Below are 23,165 nucleotides of genomic sequence, written 5' to 3'. Positions count from 1 at the left end.
AAGAGGAAAATGTTATAATTGATAGTCTTTGCAGAATGTCATAAAAATTATACAAAGGTGCTAAAATTGAATAATCAGAGTTAGTTTTAGTATACCCATTTTTCTTCTGTTTGCGTTGTTACGATAGTTATGGGGAGATTCATCTTGCGAGCTAGATTACAGTCTCATTTTTTGAGTGTACAGGTCAAGGCTGAGGATAAGTAAACTGCAAGTCTCCTCTCTAGTTGCTACCCGATTAGCTTTTTCAAAGGCAGTGTTGTGCAGACAGAATGGGTTAGTCCTTCTGTCTTGTGAGGTGCCAATCACTCAGAAGAAAATGAGGAGGAAACAGAGACACAAGGATTCTTCTCTTTCCCCCATCAGACTATAGAATAGGATCAGTGTGTATGGGGCAGTAATACATATTATGCTATATAAATAATATGTGTTGCAGACTGTGAAAGTAGAAGTCTTGGGGAAGCACATCCTCCATATGATATCGTTTACATGCTGCTTGGAAAGTGCAGGAAGTGATTTGTCTGTACTGTGACAGGGAAACAAAAGTACTTCGTATGCTCATAAATGTGACTGTATAGATAAACTGCCACTAGATGGTGGTCATGAAGTAGAGGATTTTAGCATTTGTAGGACCAACGGAGCTGGCAAGCTGAAATGAGCTTTCCCAGCGCTTCATATCTCCTCTTAACACACAGGCTTTGTAAACTACACAACTTATACCCCTGTGCATCACTAGGACAGTTTCATGCTATTTGAAGAGAAATCTTCATCTTAGTATGTTTGTTCCTGTAGCAGGATAGCAGCTATAGTGCTATAGGGACAGTTTGTCTCTATAGCCCTATAATTTACAACCAGACAGTTTGTCCCTCTAGCACTATAGCAGGATAGTGCTACTTGCACAACACCTTCTGTGCCATTGGACCAAACAGACTTTATGGTCTTACTTGTTAACTGCCACCATATCTAGCACGTTATTTTAAAACCACTTAGATTAGGGAAGATAATCACTGAGGCAAAGCAAATTGCATGGCAGCTAGATCTGCAAAAAATATATGGAGACATCTAGTGAGCATTTTCAGTGTGACTTGCTTTTTTGTGCAATTTGTTAAGTCAGTAGGCTCTGTTGAAGACTATATTCTTAGGTTTCAAGTTTGGTTTCAAACATGGGTCATTTTCAACCTCGTTCAAACAAATAGAAGTTTACTTGTGTTATACGGGAAAAGTTTAAAAAAACAGCTGAGAGTGGTTTTGCTTAGTCTTTTTTACAAGGTTCATTGTCAATATTTGTAACTGGTAAACAGTCGAACAGGATGGATGTTCACAGTCATGTGAAAGGAGTAGGGTTATAACAGAATTTCCTTTGTAGCCCTTAGTACATCAGGCATGAGCAGGGGTTGACATACCTATAAAATTTAAAAGATTTTCTTTTTTTTGTTTCCAGTGCTTGAATGTTTAATAATATCAGCAAGCTAGACAAATTCAAACTAAATGCCTTTTTGACAATTGATGAATGGCCTTATCCCTCTTTCATTGTATGGGTTTATAATTGTGTGCAATATTTGAAATTAGATAAATCCTCTTCTAAAACAACATACTAACCTCTCTGGATGAGTGACAGCTTTAAATAGGATCTGGATCAATAGCAGTGCTGGAGAATTTACAGCCAAACTGAAGGAATGTGTATTTTGTTCCCTTATCAAGCACTCATATACAAGGATTGATTTTTGGGCAGAGGGGAGATTGTCAACAGTCGTAATTCAGCATTTCATGTGATATGACGATCTCAGTTTCCTGTATCTCTCTGGCCATTCTAGGGATGCACTGGCAGATTCTGGATTTGCTTAACTATTTCAATAATTTTAGGACATAGTCAAATGAACTGTGCTACAATGCAGTAACTTGATTATAAGCCTTTTGTAATGAGCTGGAGGTCTTTTGTATTTAGCCCTAATGGAGATCAATCTCTTCTCGTAGTGTGTGATTACTTTGTGCCGATTGACAGATAATTCATTTCACACTCTTCCTAGTCAAGAAAAATGAACCCGCATATGACTTTAAGAACTAGCTGGAAATTACCACATTAAATATCCTGCTGCTTCTGTTATTCTTTTACACGTCATTCCTATAAAGTAGAAGAGACTACAAGGTGCTATTTAGTATAAAAAAAATGGTATGCGTAAAGATATTTACTAATATTTAGGGTGCCCTGGAGCAGTAAGGAGATACGGTGCCTGAGATTATTGGCCTGCTCTAGGACTGAGTCTGGTCAACTTCATGGCTAAGGTCAGTGAACCAGCTGACCCTGACAAGCTGATCCAGCCCTTCGGATGTCTGTGGAAATGCTACTGCTGTCATCTCCCAAAGGGAATGCCTGTTTTGGTTTTTACAGCACTATCAATCTCTATTGGCATGACAAAAAAAAAGTTGAACTTTGTTTCTTCCTGTGGCAGGATAGTCCTGTTTGCACAAACAGCCTGCAGGCAGTTGGACCAGACAGCTGCTGTGACCTTGCTTGTTATTCGCCACTGCCACACCCATTACATTCTTTTATAACCACTTTTATTCCCTAGACTAACCACAGAAGCAAGAACTTTCTATTTTTGCAATTTAATAGCATACCTTCCCAGTGAACACTGCCTTACTGTGTACTTCTCCTGGCCTGTGTTCAGAAGGGCTGTGATCAACACCTGAAATTTCATCTGTCCTTGTTAACTAGTCTGCCCTTACTCTGTGGTAGCACTGCCCGTATCTTTAAATAATGCGTAGGAGTTGAATCAACTTTTCATGCGGTTTGAGCAGAAAGAAATGCTTTGAACATAGAAAGAGAATCAAGACCTTAATATTATGTATGAATGCCCATGTTCAACAATGGAATGGGCAGTTATGTATGATGGTATCTCTGACGAAGCTGTTGCATTCTTTTTTTTAAACTTCATAAAGTATTCCTGTTCTGATACTTTTTCTAGTCCTCACATCCCCCTCTAGAGCTTGCCTACAGATGTGATTAATACCTCAATTTTCTTTTTCAACTTCACTCTTTTTTTTTTTTTTTTAAACTCTCTAGGTTCCACAGACAACGGAAACTTGTCTTAATTGTTTGCTTGCATGAGCCAACATGTCACTGAAGATTTAATGTGCAGATTCATAGTATTCTCATTGGCAAAGTATTTTAGCACAGGTAATCATCATCATCATACTTTGAATTACTAAATCCTTTTGCTCTGGGGAAGAGCCTATTTTAAAATATTTATAGTGACAGACTTCACAGTGGAAGAGCAAACGTTTAGTTTTCTGCTCTGTATGTAGGCTTAACCCTCCTCCTAATAGTTCCATTGATGGAGCTATGAGTGTCTGCCGTTTAATTTCCTAGGGTAACACTGCTGCTGGTGACTGGCAGGTTTTCACTGTTCTTCATAAGGCCTTCTGTTAACACACTGATGGATCTCTGAATCCAAAAATGTCCACTGTGTTAGTGATCAGCTTGTGTGAACTGAAGGAAGTCTACCCTAGAAATTTCAGATAGTCTGCACATTAGCTATGATATGTAAAGCTTTCATGTGGCACACTGACTTTTTCCCAGCTTATCTTCAGTAACTAATGAAAAAAAAAAAAAAAAGATCCTTTGTGTGAAAGTACTGCAGGACTCACTTCAACAGAAATAGGGATAAAAAATGTTGATCTTTTTGTCCACAATATTACTTTTTAATTATTTTCTAACATTCATATGAGGTTTTGTATAAATGCATGTTACAGTCTGAGGACATGTGTGTCCTATGTAGGATATAGAGAAGTTGCCTTTAAATTTGCTGGTGTGAGCACATTTAGGAATAACAAGAAGCTCAATTAACAGCTCGAGTATTTACCTAGCTTCTTGGACAGATTTTGCAGCCTCCACTGAGTTCCGTGCTATTGAAGCTACACATTTAACAATAATCAAAGTAGACTAAAGCTTTAGTTCCCAAACTGTGCCACTTGGGCCTTTGGGGTTATTGAATTCGTATTAAGTGTTTTAGAGAAGTGTGTTGTCATTACAGTGTTTCCAGTTACACATATGAAGAGACAGACTGACATGCAATACAAGTTACCAACACATAACTGTAACCCATTTTCCTGCTCCTTCCTGTAGTGTAAGACATACATACAACAATCCAATGTAACTGTGTTATCAGTCTGTTTGTTTTTAAATCTCCTTTGTATTCTATAAGTTCCTCTGGCCAGATGATTACTTTCCTGAGTGAAAGTTGAAACATACTAATATCATTAGATAAATGAAGTCAATGTAAATTAAGGGTTAGTCTGAACTGAATGTTGTTGTCCAATATGCTTTTTCCTTCTCTCATGAACTGTAATTATTCTCTTGTGTGGAATATACGAGTAATTCCCCCATTTTGCAGTTCTCCACTGACCTTTGTCAAGTCTTGACCTTTGTCAAGAAACCAAGCCAACTCTGCCTCACACATTTTCCACTGTGGTGGGCAGTCATACATGTAGATGACAAGGCGGAGCAAAGCAGAATGCCAAAACAGTAATAGGTTGTGAAGGCTGCATCAAAGTAAGCCTTTTGACGTGCTCTCATTAGAACGGTGTTTTGTTTCTCAGGCACAGATCCTCAGTCTTGCACATTATGTTTCTGATTCTTGCTTATTTTCCAGTGTTTATACTTCAGTTACTTTCATTTTACCTTTTTGCTTTTGAAGGATAAGTATGACTAGTATAAATGAGGTCCAGTTTTGTCCAACAAAGTGAAATGTAGACAAATTCTAAACGGGTTGTGTTAGGTTGGAGTATGTAACACACAGGACCTTCTTTCATAGCTTTTATTTCTTTACTTAGTTTATTTAAACTTAGTTTTATATGAATTAGGTTCAGCAGAGCCTGCTGTTCTCTGTTCTAGAGGGATACTTGGATATATAGCCCATTGTCTACCTGATGTACATTTATATGTGTAGGATGGATGGTATATTATCCTGAATATACCTTTCCTAACCTTCATTTTAATAGCAAAACAATTGATATTAGAACTTGATATCAACAGCACATGAGGCTTATTTACTATAATAAACCCTATTGCAGAATTTGCATTTAAGCAGAGGGTATAGTGCAGAAGCAGCAAGTCAATTTAAAGCAGAAGGAGGCACCCACTGTTACATACAAGACTGATTGATATCAGTCAATGCTTTTTATAGAATAAGTAATGCATTCTAGTTGAGTTTGCTCATAGAGTACAAATTTCTTATTTCCTATGTCCATTATTTTTTAAGAAAGTGATGCATCCATATGGAGCTCTGCATTTGGTCTCAGTCCAGATGTGAGTCATTGCATGGGAAATGTGAGCATTCAGTGTGCTCTAAGCCGTGGAAGAATGAAAAAATATACTTTTCCAGATTTTTTTCTCTTTTCACCAGCAAGTTATACAGAGAACATAACTGTTCCATAAGGGAGTAAAAGGAGATTAGGCTAAAATCTCACAAAGCATTAAGTTACTTTTTGAGTAAACTTATTAAACATATGCAGAACTTAGAAAAATGTAATGAATCTTCTCCCTTCAAACACCCTCCTTGACAACATGCAAGGTTAAGGGAAAAATAAATTATGACTGGTTTTCTGTATTTCAGCTCTTCATCTGTAGGTGGTTTACTTTCTAAAGACTTAAAGATCTGGCTTCTTTCATTGGAAAAATGCATGCTATTGCTTTTCGCCTACCATATATGCTCTGGCTGCTGAAATAGCTGATACAAAGTCTTTGAGATGTAGAGCTATGGGTGCTTTGTTTCTTTGTTTTGGCACTGCCCATTTTAAAATGCTGCCATAAATGAAATTGCGCTCATGGCAGATTGAAATTAAAGTACACAAGTCTCAGAGAAGTCTCCGTGTTTTCTTCTCAAAATTGAGAACACAGGCTTTTGACAGTTAACGTTTACTCTGGGAAATAATCTATTCCAGATATTCTCCTGAAACTTGTACCAGGTTTGTGGAGATACAAACACAGTCCCACACAGACTTGAGGAGGGGCTTAATGAAGCAAACTCTCAGTGCAGTAGTTGAGTAGCTGGTACATGCTCTAAGTCTGTGTGTTACTTCAGTTTTATATATTTTGTTTGTTTTTAGCAATATGGTTTCAGAATAGATGTCTGGTGTGGAAAGCTATATAGCTGGTGATGGATTTGATGGTCCTACATCATGTACACAAAACCCAATCAGAACTGTTTTTCTGAGGTTAATTTAGAAGTCCTCTAGAATGTTCCAGTTAGACGTTTTAAGCATACCTGATTAGGTTTTATGAAAATAGGACATCTAGGATGATTACACTAGCATGTCTAATTATGATGTAATTATCAACTCTACTGTTAATTAAAATGCCGTAAAGAAAGCTAAGTAAATATTAAAAAAATTTTTATAGCCTGGAAAGCCTAATAAGAGCAAAAAGGAAATTCCGTATTTTTTGAAAATACATGTATTTTAAACTGATGAATGCCGTGTAAGTTGTATGCATCTAAATATAAAATATTGAGAATCTCTAATAAGGTAATGATATCTTTGGATAAAGGAACTCACAAAATACCACTTTGATGCTAATTATGAACAAAAGAAGAACCTTGCTGCTGATTTCTGCCTTCCTTTGCAGACTGTGACTTCTCCCACCTATGTTACGTGTTTGCAGAGATGTATCTCTCCATATCGCCTGACAATGCTCTGAACATTACCCTGCTCCTGATTTAGGCTTCTCTGAGGTAAAACGTCCAGGTCTCCTCCTTAACAAGAAGTAATTACATACTGCAAATAGTGCTTTATGTACACCAGTCTTATATCGTGTTTTCATACGTTAAGGGCTTGGCTGGGAAAGAAATTGGATTGCTGGCTGTTTTCCTGTCTTACATTTGCCAGACTTGGTGACTGACTATTTATTTCAAATCTGTCTTGATGATTAGAAGTGCTAATCTTTTAAGAACTTGAGTTTTGGATCCAGGCTCTGACAGTATTCAAAACCTAAGCTAACGGTGGGGTGCTCAGAGAACGCAGCCAGCAGCATACTTCAGATCAGAATGTCCTGCAAGTTCATGGCTGTGTTTATTCAAGACCACTCACCCAGTGACCACCCAGTAGAAAGCAGACACATCTTTCATGAGAATGTGACAGAAACAATAATGGAATAATTTTATGGTCAGATGTTACAGGATCCACAATGCAGTATATATGTTGCATTCACATTGTGCTGAAGGCATGCTTTAGCTTTGGAAAATGCTGTTATGTGCTTCATAGAAAATGGTTGTGATAGGTAGTGAATGTTGCTCAGTACTCACAGCAGGGCCTGAGGCCTCTGCAGCCGATTCCTCTGAAAAAGTTGGTCTAAAAGGCATCGGACCTTTTGCTGTATGTCTAAACTGACAAAAGTCAGCCTTTTCAGGTCTCCCTTTCTGCAGTCCAGTTGCCATGCTTACATGTTGCTTGGCAAGATGGGAGGCAGCGTATCCCCTGTGAATTGTCTTTTGGCAGTCTTCTCTACTGGCATTCAGTAATGTGACGACAATTGCACCGACATATTTCCTGTCAGGCTTCCCATTCAAACCAGTAGTGCAGGAGGGATGTGTAGCTGTTAGTTGTTTGTGAAGAGATTTGCAGAAACTCAGCTTTGAGAGTGGTTTCTTGATACTAAAAACTATTGCCATGTGCGTGACAAGTTTAGCTGAATAACCTTTGCCGTAGGTGAGCAGGTTTAGCCAGCCAAAGCTTATGGTTGTGTTGCTATGGCTATCTCATTTGGCATAGTTCTTATGAGTAAAATGTGGGATTTGCGTCACTAGCAGATCATTTTGAAAATGTTCTCTCCTGAAGCAGCATGGCATAGGTTTTGAGATTGTTGAAGCTCTTCTTCAACAAGAGGAAGTATGGTATGGCTGTCTGTAGAGAATTGCACATGGGTAGAGTGAGTGTTCATATGAATCTAATTGAATTGCTTGAGATGCTGCTGGTTGTACAAAGGAAACGTCAACCTTAGAGAAGTAGTCATAACTCCCATGCAGTTTAGGGCATATGTAAATGTTGGAATCCAACTATCCAACTGATTTGGGGCACTTCTCTTTGGAATGGATGCACTTTGGATACAGTTTATCTTTTGTCAAAGTTTCCATAAGCAGTGAATGGCAAATCAGCAAGAGTATTAAAGTCTGCTGATTTACTGTCCCTTTTAGCTGGAGGAAAAGGATGATGCTCAGAAGAACTGTAGAAGAACGTAAGTTAATAATAATAAGCATTTACACTGTACAAACAAGAAATTGGATATCTCAGCTTTAGTGAAAATAAGGCTAGTGTGGCATCTCAGATATGAGCTCAGATAAGAATCAGTATGGCAAACCCACAGCTTGTAAAGACTGTTTAATTCTCTCATTACTCCTTTGTAGTGTAAATACAAGATGGTTTATAGATCATCTGGAAGAAATTTCAGACCAGACAAGTTCTTTCACTGACTTGAAACATGTACATTTTTTAAAGGGGGAAAATCATATTTATTCTGAAATTATATCTATGCTGTGGCCTTGCCTCTTTTGTGCCAAAATGGGCAATAGAAAGAGTGTACATTTTCTGATTTTTTGAGAGTAGGAAAAGATGCGTACATTCAAAGGATTAATCTCCAAGTGCTTTGATTAACAACCAGTTATCTTTAAGGCAAGGTCACTTGCTGCATTAGGAAAATTATAGTTTGTGGTGTTTCTGTACAGTTCTTCAATTCTGTGTGTTAAATTGTAATCCTGGCTGTATGAGTGGAGTGGAGCATGCAGAAGTTGATTGTGCTTAGTATTTTATGCAGTAGTTATTTGCCAAGATGTGGTGAGTTTTTGGGTTGGATTTTTTTTTTTTTAAGTGGGAAATATTAGGAATTTATAAGCACAGGGGTAAGGAAAATGTGGGACAGGAAGATAATCAACAAATGGGACATCAAGAACATATGGCTCCGGATTGATGAGGGAATTCTCGGTCTCACAGGCCAAGGTGCTGATGCTAAAAAGGCATGACTTCTCCCTGGCAAGAGGTGATTCCATCTCTAGGAGAAAACAGAAACAGGAAAAGCAGTGAGCTGTGTGTGTTTGCATATTCTTCTGTTTACTGCCTGTGTTTAGAAAGGACTTTTTAAAATGAAAATATGCATTTCGGATGAATCAGCCTTGATTTGAAGCCTGCAATGGTCGCTCAAAAATGACTCAAATGGGATGGTTCCAATGGAAAGAGAGCTTCCTAGAAGTATGTGAATGCTATGCAAATGCAGTAGTCTCTAAGCAGTGGTTTAGCTGGTATTCTGGAATGGATAGAACTCTAAATATTAGAAGGAGGAGGAGATATTGTATATATCAACTTGAAAACGAGGTATTTGCTGGTCCTTATGTAGAAGCAGAAAGCTGTATTCAGTGCTATTTGCAACTGCTGTGGAGATGAACAAGTTCTTCGTGCTTTTTCCATCTGTGGAAAGATAAAAAACAGGCACGTTTTCCGTGCAGTTCGAGAGAACCCAGCTTTTGTTCTGCCATATACTGCTCAAACTGTGGACTAGACATGGCCCCTTCCACCTCCTTAGATGTTAACTGGCACACTGAGTTAGTGAACATATGTACTTATCAGATCATGCTGTGCTAACCATATCCTTTTCCATAATATTTCAGCTCCTGTGGGGAAGGGCATGGTCAAATTTTAGCTTAGCTTAAAACATATAATCACTGCTGTGTATTTTCTTGTCATCTTAAGAACAGGCCATTAATGGTATCTGTAAAGATAGTCAGAACACACAGACTACTTTGCTGTGAAAAAACAACCCTGAAATACAAGTTTTGACAGTCTTTTTTATATCCAGCAGTACAAAACCAGTAGATTCAGCTCAGTTTCTTCCCTTAATTTCACCTTGTCCCACAGGAGATACTTTTTATGTGGTCAGGTCTGGAAGTTCACATTCCATTTGATACACCTGTGTTGAAAACCATCCCTGTTCTATTTATTAATCAAAGGAAAAAGTTTAAAAATATATTGTCTGATCTTCAAACTAAAATAAATAGGGAGAAACATGCATGGATGTAAATATCCCCACATAAAGTGTGTAAAACACACATGCCTCGGGAGCTAGACAGATCTTCTATAGAGATACTTGGCTTGTATTTACGTTCCAGTTCTTTCATAAAGATGATAAATATGATTGCTGTTCTGATGTTTTCTGAAAAACAAACAGCTTTGCAAATAGTGATGATCAAAATAAAGCAAGAAAATGAGAAAATGATTTACATCAAAGTTCCAGATACTGGTCGTCATAATGGCCACTACGTACTGGGAATTTCAATAATTACTCTTAATCTGCTAAGTGACTCTAAACTTAACTTGTTTTACATAAAAAATGAATCTCAGTAAGAATCTCAAAAGATTTGTTTTTCCTTCTTTTGATGTTTTTAAGCTTTCCTGCTCTCTAGTCACTCTGCGTTTCCACTTTAGCTCATTAACCTAGGCACTAAGAAACTCAGTTTGTCCTCTTTATCGTTTTCACTCCTGAAGGTTAATGACAGAATGCACAAAGCTTTTGAAGAGACAAGCAGACTTCAGAGGCGTATTTTAATAGATTTTTTAAATGTAGGGTAGTAGCACATGGACAGATAAAATATTTAAGCTATAGAATTAAAGCAGTACATCTCGGGACCTAGCGTAACAATCCAGGAAGAATACATAATAGAGACAGTCACGGTCATTTGCACTAAGTTACTTTGGACAAGCACAATTCAAGCAATTCAAAGACCAGCTGCGCTGCCTTTTTTTTTCCCTGCCCTTAGTGAGCCTTGGTAACGCAGATGAGCTGCTGACACATAAGGGTAACAGAAGAAACAGTTCAGGAGCTTCACTAATGAGCTTGTTAATAGTCATAATCAATAAAGCCTAACTATGATCATGCTCACCATGCCATGCAGCGTAATTCAGACCATGTTCTCAACAGTGCCCTCTGTAGACAGGTACTTTAAGATCTTTCCATATCCTTGGTGGTTGTTTTAGAACTCTGCTAAGTGGGTTTTTTTTTATAGTTGAAGGCATGAGTTGCATTGCTATCTCTTATGTTTCCTTAGCATGGCAGTAAATGATTACACAAGCACAGATGAAGGAAGGGTGTCCTGTGGACCAGTCTGAAGAATATGTAAAAAATGCTCAGTCCTTGCTTGCCGCTGTCATTTTGGCAGCAGCTAGAAGGAGCCTGGGGAAGAAATGCACCTTTTGTCTGGAGCAAGGTACTATGTGTCAGTGGTAGCAATAATCTCTGCAAACAAGGTGTTAAAATGCTTCATTCTAGCTCTGTATAAAGGTATAAGTTGATGAAATATTAGGTCTAGGTAGTCTGAATTCCTTGGTGTGGAAATAAATCTACAATAGCCTTAGCTGAATCCATACGGCAGTCAGACATGGAGTTAAACTGTATTACGCAAGGTGATTATCCTAATTAAAAAAATTACTTGATAACAATCCCCAAAATCTGAAAATAGTAGGAAAAAAAGTTTATTCCAAATTATGTATCTGTTCCATGACACTGGAGCAAGGTTTGTATTTTTCCAGAATGTTTAGAAAGTTCTATTGGAATAGGCCCCAGGTGAATTGTATACACATGGATAAGTCCAGGTATTTTTGAGATCAGGTTGGTTACAATTAGTGTTATGAGCTCTGGCTATATAGGATTTGGTGTGAGGATGTGAATTAGTGTTGCCTATGCTGCAAGCTAGGCAAAAGCCATGTAAATGCAGTCTGTCTATCAACCTAGGCTTTTAGAAGTCAAAAGTTAATTCAGCAGCTTATTTCCCCCCAGTAACTCATTAAAAATAATGTTTTATGTATTTTTGATCTTCAGAAATGCTGTTGTCCACCTTAAACCTAGCAACAGCTTTACCCTGTCAGTCAAAAGACCTGAGCACTTTGCTCTGACAGTGACCTGTTGGACTTGGCTAGGGAATAGGATAGGACAGATGTATTAAACTCTCACTACCTTCAGTGACTGTATTAATAAATACAAGAAGGATTCACCTAGTAATTTTTCAGTGTACATGACATTTTAATATCCATATTACCCTGGGGCAAGGGGATCTATGTGTTAGATGTTTGGCATTTCTTTTTTTTTTTTTCCTTCCTTTTTCCCCTTTAGCACCTTCAAGTATACCTCTGACAGACTTACTGTTTCTTCAGTATTTGAAAAAGTAATTAGTGTTCAAAATCCGTTCCCAAGTAAAGTTTTTTTTTTTTTTTTGGCAGTGTACTGTAGTTTTTTGCATTTAACCAACCAAATGTTTTGACTCTCTCTCTTTTCCTCATTTGTACATAACTGCAGTCTTTTGAAGGATTGATGTTTACTTCTCTCTTATTCTGTTATCTTGCTGTTTAATCATACTAGCTTTTTTATTTTTGTTACCTTTTTGAAATGTCTCAATAGATATTGTGCATTTGCTTTGAGCCTTTAATGTAGTGCCGTTAAGTACTCTTCCTTCATTTCACAAACATCGCTTTCATAGTGCTTTTTCAATTATTTTTTTTACAAACTTTCAGTTTTTATGTAATTGCCATTTTGAGTTTAAACATCATAATAATAGCTATTTGACTTTTCCTTAACCTTGTTTAAAAAAATTACAATGGAATAGTGAAAAGGACAGTTCCTGAGTACTAGGTCTGAAACACTGTAGTCACTGCTTGTGCCGTTTCAATTTCATCATTTTGGAGCAGGATCTGGGTGTTTAGGAGCAAGTCAAGAGTTACTTCCCCTCTGATGGAGAAGTTATGGAGAAATTACTTTTTTTTTTTTTTTTTTTTTTTTTTTTTTTTTTTTTAGGGAGAGGTTGCTCCCCAGCCCCCCCCCCCCCCCCCCCCCGCCAGTGGCAATCTGCTATGGTATGTAAAAAATGAGCTTGGGCATCACACCATAATGTGGCATTTTCCCAGTCTACATGGAGGTAATCGAGATCTCCCATTATTACTGCATTTACTGAACTTGCAGTCTTACGGACCTTCCTCAACCTGTTAAATCACTCTTTGCCATTCTCGTTCGGCAGTCAGTGATACAGCTGCAACACGTGTTTCCTGCTTAGGCCCAGAGATCTTGTTTAAGGGAGAAATAAGCATTCTAATCCAACCAGGCTTCTTAGAAGTATGTATGGCTGTAGTCTCATTTTCAATTTTTTGGTAACCCTTTGAATTAGGAATAGGTTTTTTTCCTCCTCCTTCAGACTGTTCCTTACCATTTGCTATCGGAGTTCTTGCCAACTTGTGTTATTCTTTTCTTGAGGATACCAAGCTTTTATGCTTTGCTTCAAAGACTGCCTCATTCCGAGTTGTGTATTCTTCTGAGCCTGTTGTATGTCCCTAGACTTTGATTTATAAAAAAAACAGTTTTAAAAGTAAGTATGTCAAACTAGAAGCCAATGGTATTCTTCAGAGATCCTTAGCTCATCTTTGGAAACAAAGTTTTAACCTACAAGAATCACCTAAAATTTCTCATTTAGTTACATGGACCTAATATGACTGCATCATATTAGACTTACTCCAACCCGACTGAGGTTTTGAGAAGAAATACAAATATTAGATATATCAGAAGAGGTGCAACATGAGGCTCAAAATTTAGTCACAGAAATTGGCAATAAAAAAATCAACTCGGCGTTTGTTTTCAGAGCTTATAAATGCTATTGTTATTCCTGTCACCATTATCATTGTAAGTTACTACCTCAGTGATATTTCATTTGCTTTATATAAACGTGAGCTGCCATCAGATGTAAATTCAGTGAAAAAACATCAGATGGTAGAAAATTAATAAAGGCCATGATTTCTTTCTTAATTTCATACATACCAATGTACGATGTTAGGGGCTATTGCATGAGAGTCACATATCAGCTGGAGACTTGTTTCTGAAAAAAGGCACAGAAGAAATAACCCTATTGTCAGCAATTTACATGGATCTCAAAAGGTGTAGTACCTTCGCCTAGCTTACCGTGGGTCAGCTTAAAAATTACCTGACTTGCCTTTTTTTCTTCATGGATGATTCTGCAATAGAGATCACATTACAACATGAAAGTTTCTGAAAACCTATTCACAGGATTTTTCTTCTGTGTAATTTTAGTACAGTTAGCCTAACCAAGTTTTAATTCCTAATCTGTTGAATTAACTGTTACAGGCTACAACACAGTGTGACAACTGTGTATTTTAAGTACCTAAATAATTTTGTTGCTCTTTCCATTTTATAGGATGCATAGCAATTTCTCCCCTTAAAGTGTTTCCAGACCTGTATACTTTAGGCTTTTGGAAGCCTAATGTAGCTGTATTTATGCTGATATTCAGCTTGATGATAGCCTGCAGAGAACCGAGGTTTGCTTGGAAGACAGGAGTGTCACTGTCTGTGGGCTAGTTATTCTGAAGTTGTTTTGTTGAAAAGGGGCTCTTTTCTTTTTGATGAAGACTCGTGGACCTTTTCAAATCTACAAGACTGACACCTCAGCAGATGCTGATCATCGTTAGGAACGCAACATTGTGCACAATAGCATTAGACAGTCTTAAACTTCAGTAATAATTGTCCAGTTCCGAGGACTGATGGAGTGAAGCAAGTGGTGCAGCCAGAAATGAGCCCTTGCCTCATTTCTGCCTCACAGCCAGAAATGAATCCTTGCACCTTTATGCCACAGCATGTGAAGAGTCCTCCAGTCTCTTCTATCCAGCCTTACCTATGAGAAATTTCATAGTTGGTCTGAAAATGACAGCTTTCCTTCTGAGCCCTTTATCTACTGTTGTTGACAGCTGCAATAGTTTACCCATGGCCACAAAGTCATGTTTTGTTTTTTTAAAGTTGATTGATGTTTACATTGTTACCTTTTATGAGCATTAGTCTTTCTTACAGTAACTCAAACACAGAACACACATGACTAGTGTCCTTGGCTGAGATGTTTTCAGTTAAGCCAGTGTCTGTTAGCTCTGATAGGCTAAGGAGTTTGTCTTTTTTCCAGTGTTCACAATTCTTCTTCTTATAGCTAAATCTTGTTTTTCTGCATAACTCATCTCTGCTCCTACCAGGCTCCTCCATGTCTCTCTTCTTTTGCTACCCTGTAAAGCTGGGTTTGGCCGTGAAGGTTTTGTTTCACTTGGCCATTCACCCATATTCATTAGGCCTGTTCTGACTTCACATAGCTGTGTTGTCATGCCACAGCTAAGTGTTCTCACTGGAGCTGTATGCCTCTGTGTGTGTGTCTGGAATTAGTATTTTAGGATACATCCTAGATCTTTGTGCTACACTAAGATGAGTCACACCATTTTTCTCCCTTTGAGCAGACAGGAGAAATTTTATAAGGCAGTGCAAGACTGCAGCACTTACATTTAACTTCAGTTACAGGGGACTGGGTAGGAAGTAGCAATACCCAGCTTAGGCAGAAGCGATCTGCTGACTAACCTAAACCCCTAGCTGAACAAATGAAGTGCACGGTGGTTAAAAATGTTAGATACAGTATCTGAGGAAAGGTACAAGCTGATTACAATTCAGGCATACTCTTAAGACAACTAATAGAAGGCAAAGAATCATCTCATGAATGCTATCCTGAAAAAAATTTCTCATCTGTCCTTTCATATAAACTTCTTGTATGTAACTATATCAATTCACCAAAATTTCAGGTCAGACTGTTGACAGTTACGAACATTCATGTATGACTTACATTGCCTACCTTGTTCATAATGGACACTTCTCATTCAGGCAGGAGTAAAGACCACCAAAAAAAAAAAAAAAAGTATCTTTTTAAGGGCCAGGATTCTTTTGAGCCTATTTAAATAATAATCCTAATTCAGTTAGGATTCATCTCCTTCTTAAGTGTATTGTATGTAGGCTTTTTACAAGAGAGAGGACCACAGACACATGTTGCTTTAAGCACTTGTTTCCCATTGTTCTCTGGCATTTCGTGAGCATAACTGTTTCAGTGAAGTCAATGCTACTTTCAGTTGTCCTCTGTGGGAGGGAGTTCCACAAAAGGACACATACAAGTCTGCTGTTCAGGCTCACTGTACACCTTCTCAATCTGTTTTAATCTGAATCATATTTAACTCCCTGCTTTTGAAGTTTAATTACTCTTTTTCTTTCACCATATTTGCAATTATTAGGAAGGTGGAAACAAAGTAGTGCATTTCCCAGGGCACTATTACTATTTAACTTTCAGATGACCATCACCTTCTCCAAAGGACATCCACTTTTTGAAAAAGTTAACAATTTTTATCTTTCTCAGTGGAGTATCAATCTGAATACAAAATTGTGAATACAACACATTTTAAAAGCATTCAGCTTAAATTTATGGCTCTTGACATTTTGAGACAGGCCCAAAAGCCAGACTGCACTATGGAAGTCAACAATGAAATGAAATTGTGCCCTATTTCTTCCCCACTTCCACACATTCAGTCTGAAACTACACATAAAGGGAAATTAACCAACAAATATACTGTACAGATAATTTTAATCAGTATAGCACCAAGACATAATGTGTAAAAAATACATAAATAAATGAGACCAATAAAAACAAAAGAAAACTAACATAATGAACTATATATATATGTATTCTACAGCATGAAAGATCCAAATTAGGGGTGCTGTCCCGAATCTTGCTGGTTTTGATCTTGATGAAACTGCCTCAGATGAGAAGCAAAAATCATTCCATCATACAGCTGTTTTGTTGAAATTACTACCTCCCTCTTTTTTGGGGAGTTATTAGCAGATTCGAAGCAGCAAGTAATAACAGACTCATGACCCTTTCCATCTATTATTTTGTTATCTGAAGCTAATTTAAATCTTCCTGGGACAATGAAATGCCAAATAAGTATATTTGGCTCAGAGAGCTTACCACCTTTAGTAGGTTATAGGCATACCAGATAATCAACATTGATCTGCATTAGTCTGCGTACCAAAGCTTGCACATGACTCTGAAGGTAGTTAGAACAATAATGAAAGATCAGTGGCAAAATTATTGTTACAAGAAACAAACTCAAATTCAAGTAAATGGAAACTATTTTCTATCTTAAGAAAGAATAAAGTCTCTAGGAAAGAAAAGGCACCATCTGCACAATACTGGCCCTCAGCAACACACGCCGCACTGCAGCCAGTGGGGAATTGCATGGCTGTATATCAAAGTTAAGACCTAACTCACTACTTTCACTGTGCTGTTCACCCCTTCATTTCTTTTCCCTTTTCCAGTCAGGGGGCTGAAGTAGCCCAACCAATTAAGGAAAAGTGAATTTGCCTTGTAATCTAAACTTGGAGCAGTTCTGCTTACCTTTTCTCATTTCACTGATGCAATCAGGGTATTTGGAAACACTGAAAACCAAAGAAAAGTGCAATGATGGGGAACAATAATTACGATTACAGACAGTATAAAGTTAACAGACTCTACAGCATGAGGAAAGTGATTTAGTTACTTAAAACAATCAAAGATTTTTATTGTAAGTAAATCCAAGCAGAATGTAGTAAAAATGGAGACTATAATTTCTATGAAAGCAAGATCATCTTAATTTTCTTGGGGACAGCAAGGGGAAGAGTAGAGGAGTGATGGGAAGAAAACAGGATAGAGTTCTGAAATATCTTGGATTGCCCATATCAAAAGTAAAAATACTAGTCTAAGGAATAATGGGAAGAAAGTGCATAATTTCACACTTTGGTCTGCCAGCCTGACAAATTCAGAATATATGCACTGAAGAAAGCTGGGAAAATGGCCCAAATGTTTTGATATATTTAACCTGCTTAAAAACATGCAATTAGACTTCATATTTCATGGTATTTGTTTCCAAATATCACACACAGAAAATAAAAAAAATAAAAATGAACAGGGAACAGCTTTCCATGGATGAGACTTCCATATTTATTGTTATTCCATGTGCATAGAAAATGGCAGTGAAGTTTCTTATGAAATAGGCAGGGAATGGGAGAAGTGTAGATATACTGGACTGGAGTTTGTGCTTCAAAATTACACTATTCATTTTTAAAAGTTTTTTTTTTTTCCTTTTAAAATTTATGTTTTCTTGGATTTTTTTTTTTTGTGCATGATGTTTCAAATTCCTTTTAAAATGACACACTGCATTACAAATGGATGGCACTTTAAACCAATGTGGCATTTCCATATTTACACCAACGAAAGAAATTTACAAGACGTAATAGCATACAATCTTGACATTTAGTAATAGCAATAAAACAAGGGCATCCATTTTATTTTTTCTGTACAAACTATCAGAACAAGACTTTTATTCACATTAAAAAAAAAAAAATCAGCTTTAATTTGCTCTGACCTACACACTTTCCAAATTCATTTTACTCAATTCTCAAACCTTTCATCACATCGCCCACACCCTCACCAGACTACAGGAGCTACAAGTAATTATACCTAACATCTAAACAGAGCAAAAAACCATCCCTTCCAGTTTTTCTTCCTGACAATTCCTCACTCAAAAAAAAATAAAAAAAAAAAAAAAATCTTCCTTGTTCCTTCTTTTATTTCACTTTCACATTTCATAACCAAAACAACAAATGAGGCCATTCCATTTCTTCTCAAGCAAGATGAGAAATCGGTTGTTTTTTCTCTTTGATGCTACACCCAGGAGTCAGGTGAACCTGGGTACTGTTCTGCTCTATAAGAAGATCGTCTGGTGGAATAAAAGTCTACGTAATTTGTGGTTGATTTCAGTCCATATTGTGTTGTGTAATCTGAAGTAGCAGGAAAGTGAACTCGATCATCAAAATATGGGTCTTCATAGCTATGTGGGGACTGCAAGTATAATCTGTATGCATCATAGTTTTTTCTGTTGCTGTCTTCTTGACTGTAGTACAATTGCTGATGCTGTTGACAAAATGATAGAAAAATAAGCTTTCAAAATATAATTAGCAGAGAAAATACTTGTTTCTCAAACTTACACACATTATACAGAACCATTCCCTAAAAAGTTAAGTGCAGCTCTACCAGTGATGATAGTAACACAAGTTTCAAACCTCCATTAAATGTACCTAATTTTAAAATGAAACTAAATGGCAGAAAAACCTCTAAGCCTGCCTGCATGTCTCCTCCTGCCTTCACTGGGAAGCTACTAACTCGCCAAAAGTAGGACTTTTAGAGCATAAGTAGAAAGTACAGAACCTGACCATACCTATCAAAAAAACCCCAAAAGTCAGGTCAGAAAAGTGGTCTCAGATCCCACCATAAGAACAACACACTAAAATAAGTGACTATAAAAAGAAAACACAAAGGTAATAGAAGTATATCAGCAACTGTTAGTTTAAGTACACTAATGCCCAATAACAAATTAACTATGCTATAGATATACTCTATAAAAAAGCACTCTAATAGTACAAAGTATACTCAAACTCCCTTAAGTTCCCTTCAACACTATATGCTGAGTCTTGTTATCGGTGTCACTTCAAAGTAAAATTTTGGAGTCACCTGTAGTCGTCTATTTTGTTCTCTTGCTGGTGAGGAATAGGAACTGATGTAAATTGGTGAAGGTTTGCTGGAACCTGTGAGAAAACAGTTTATGGCATAAACTTCAGTCTTTATTCTTTTGTCTATAAGTCTATTTGCTTCTATTTTACCTAGAAGAAATTATGTAGCACCCAAACAATTAAGTCTGCAGATTTTAGTATCTACTAATAATATAATATAACAACACAATACAGGCAAATTTTGTCCCTCAGCAGTAGTTAAACTGAAACCAAGAGGCTTTTCTGTGTTGCTATTTTTTGTTTTACAGACTAATAACCTTTAAAACAAGGAATTTCCTTCTCTTTATTCACTGTCATCTCTATTGTTCTGCGACTTGTGTCAAATAGTAAGAAGGAAAAGGGAGATGAGGGAAAAGATGAAATCTTGGTATAATTTAATAATATAATGATATTATATTATTATAATATACAACCACACATTATTATTTATAACTACTACTACTATATATAATGTGCATAATAAAACAATTTTCTGTAACAGGATTTTAAATAAAAATTCCAAACACCTCTCACCTCCCAATATATAAACAGATCTTCTCTTATTCTGGTAATGTGTGCCATTTTAAAGAAAATAGTAGAGACAGATGAAAAACCTGCTCTGTTCCACACGGAATGAATAAAAATGGAAAACACCATTAAGTAGTAACAAGCCTGCTAAGGCAACTGTCTGTGTTATGATTGTATAAACTCCTCATATAAAGAATATTTACGAATTCCAGTTAAAAGTTCACCTAATTGGTATCTTACCAGTATATATGTCTTTATGTGTAATGACATCGCCTTGGTTATTATAATACTGCATAGAAGGTTGCGTCCTATCATATTCAGAGCGGGGTTCCCTAATTCCTAATAAAGCCGGTGATGAGGATGTGCTGCCAACTGATGAAAAAAGAAAGATTATCAGTATAGACAAAAAAACCCTTTCCCATACCTAACCTTCTCCTTATTCTCTCCTCATCCCTTCCTTCCTCAAGGATTAACAAATGAAAGATGTGGGTAATAGACAAAACTAGTACATAGTTCTTCCTGGATGAAGAACCCCAATGACAAAAGCTATCAACAATGTACCATGAGATTATAACTCTATACTTTTAATGGAGAGTCACTGCTCTGTAATGCTTACAACTGAAATAAGAGACCTTACCCATTTCAGTTTGCATATGACATAATTTGTTTGCATTTAGAAGATGATACTCCTGCTAATGTTTACAATTTTATGTAAGTTATAGTGAAATAGAATCTTTAAGTTGGACAGAAAAATTTACAGTCTGCCTGGCTGAAGTGATCCATGTACACACTTGTATTACTGTTCTTTGATTAGCATGCAGAAGTGTATCTTGGACATTTTGTGCTCCAGTTGGCTGACAACCGTTGTAAGATCATAACAATGGATTACTTTATATTCTTACAGTGAACAGCTGAATCTCTACTGTAGTTGTAAGAAGTTTGTTCTGCTAAATCTTCCCTGTTTTACAGACCACTCAGGTTTGGTTGGCTTAGAAAGACTCCAGTAACACAAGAGAAATAAAAATGATTTCTAGAAATTTTGCTTCAAAATATTAATCAATGATATCTTCTTCCATTAGCTGTGTCCGTTACATCATATCTCACAATTTTGTGTTATTACAGACAGTTTAATTACTAATATTATACCAGCATATTCATGGCTAGAAAAGCTAAATTTGGGGGTGTCACTAAAATTCTGACACGGGTCAACATAATGTGTGTCTTAATAATTGAGTGACTGCAACAAGAACAACTGTTATAGGCCAAGGGTAACTGTTCTGCCACGCATCTACTGTGCATGCTGTGATCAGCAAGGCTGCTGCCACAGGACCCTCTGTGGACATGTTCTTTGCACCAAACTTCCACCTCACTAGTTTAAGATTGTTCATGCTCTGGAACAGAAAAGCAGACACTTCCTATTAGGATTTTTTATTAAGCATTCTTGAAGTACAACAGCTTCTGAATATTATGTTAGAGCTGCCCATCTTACTTCCTATTTGTAGTTCAAAGAACTGGAGTAACACAGTTGTCCTGCTGGTGTATCTTGGGAGAGAAGGCACTGAGATAAGAATTTGACAGCAGGTATTGGAATATCCTTTTACACTTTGGTAGAATCTGGTCAGTTCCCTGAGCCTAAGCCGTATTTGCTTCCTTGTCATCGCTTATTTTGAGAAGATATTTTTGGCTCTGGCAGTAGATACATAGCTTAAACAGTCTGTGAATTCAAGGTGGTGTTTTGATGCCAGTATGTGCAACTTCGCAACTAGGTGTAAAAGTAAAAACTGCCTTCAGTATCATGTGGTTTGAGAATGACAAAGATAGTTGGTCAGGACATTCTTTTGGAATCCTGAAGGGCTGGGAGAGAACCAAATGTGGAACACAGTAAGATCAGAATAACAAAATCCTCTAGAACTGGTAACTGCAGTCTGCTGTTGTATGGCACTAGACAAAGGCGTCGGTCCTGTATGTTGTACTGTGGTGGCTGAGCGGAACTCCGGGCATGAGGTACACGCTTTCTTTCCCTTCTTAAGACACTATAGGTATACTTCTTGTAGGAAAATAAATCCCTGGTTGAGTCCTTGTTTTTCAAGTCAATCACGTCCTGAAGGAATGTGTGAGGGTTGTTACTTTTATGTGAAGAAGTAATTAAACAAGAGTATTGTAGGAACTGGTCCCTTATTTTAGCAGTCATGGTAGATAGATGTTTCTCAGTATTAACAGAGATCTATTCACATAAAAATAGAAGAGTAAATTGAATAAAATAAAATGCCAAATGAGGACAATATACAAGGCTTCAAGTAGGTTTTGTATCAGCCCCCTCATGAAGATCTAAATCCTAGCACTGAAGATGTTGAAGGTACAAAGGCGAGAAATAGATGAGTCAGAAAAGAAAGATTTTTGTATTTGTCTGGCTGATCCTAATGCGACATTACATAATTGGGAATGAAAATAGGTTCCTTGCTATTGGTCTGTTGCTTTCTATGCTATCAAGTACCCATGTTCTGTGAGGCTACATCTACAATGCCGAGTCACACAGCACAGGAGGGGCTTTGTAGAGGGAAATAGTTGGTAACAAAGTCCAGGTGTGTACTCTGAGGATTTTACTTAGCACCAAGTCTAACCTGGTCCCATGAACTGAATGCCCATTAGCAGCTAGAGTACATCAGTGGTCTGGAAGCACACCATCTGATTTAGTTTCATCCAAAAGGAATACAATTCACACGTTCTGAGACTGCAGTTTGATTGGCATTAAGGAGTAAGTGGGGAGATTTGCTTCGAAGTGCTCCTTATCCAAACTAAAATGCTAATGTAGAGACATCCACAAATCCTGTGGAATCTGAAGCCTGCCAACAACAGCTAAGGTAACATTCAGAGTACATGAAGTACTTATGTTTAAACACAGAGGAGAGACAGCATGACTTCCGTGTTTTAGATAGAATTAGTAGTGAACTGAGAGGCTATTTGAGTTAAAGAAACGGGATACCAGGTACCCCTTCAGTAAATCTCTTTACGTTTCTTGACTGACCTGACTGTATGACAGGTGACATCTGTTGATTCGTTGTTGATAAAGAAGGATGTGATTTGAATCTCTCTCGCTCTAGTGTTGATACTGGTGTAATAAAATGACTTTGATTCCATCCATCCTGTGGAGTGGAAAAAGAAAAAAACA

General features: G+C 37.3%; 1 protein-coding gene across 1 annotated transcript in view; it reads right to left on the bottom strand.

The window, feature by feature from the left end:
• Positions 1–17,261: 17,261 nt before the first annotated feature.
• Positions 17,262–23,165, bottom strand: part of PKP4 (plakophilin 4) — a 103,114-nt gene continuing 97,210 nt past the window's right edge. Inside the window, exons 19-22 of the mRNA XM_050899494.1 lie at positions 23,022–23,139; positions 20,237–20,368; positions 19,431–19,504; positions 17,262–18,833 (exon numbers count right to left, since the gene is read on the bottom strand). Of these exons, the coding sequence (XP_050755451.1) occupies positions 18,585–18,833; positions 19,431–19,504; positions 20,237–20,368; positions 23,022–23,139 (573 nt within the window). The 3' untranslated portion in view covers positions 17,262–18,584. The remainder of the gene's footprint in view (positions 18,834–19,430; positions 19,505–20,236; positions 20,369–23,021; positions 23,140–23,165) is intronic.

This window comes from Gymnogyps californianus, chromosome 7, assembly GCF_018139145.2.
Source record: "Gymnogyps californianus isolate 813 chromosome 7, ASM1813914v2, whole genome shotgun sequence".
Lineage (NCBI taxonomy): Eukaryota > Metazoa > Chordata > Aves > Accipitriformes > Cathartidae > Gymnogyps > Gymnogyps californianus.
This window is presented reverse-complemented; position numbering and strand designations above follow the sequence as displayed.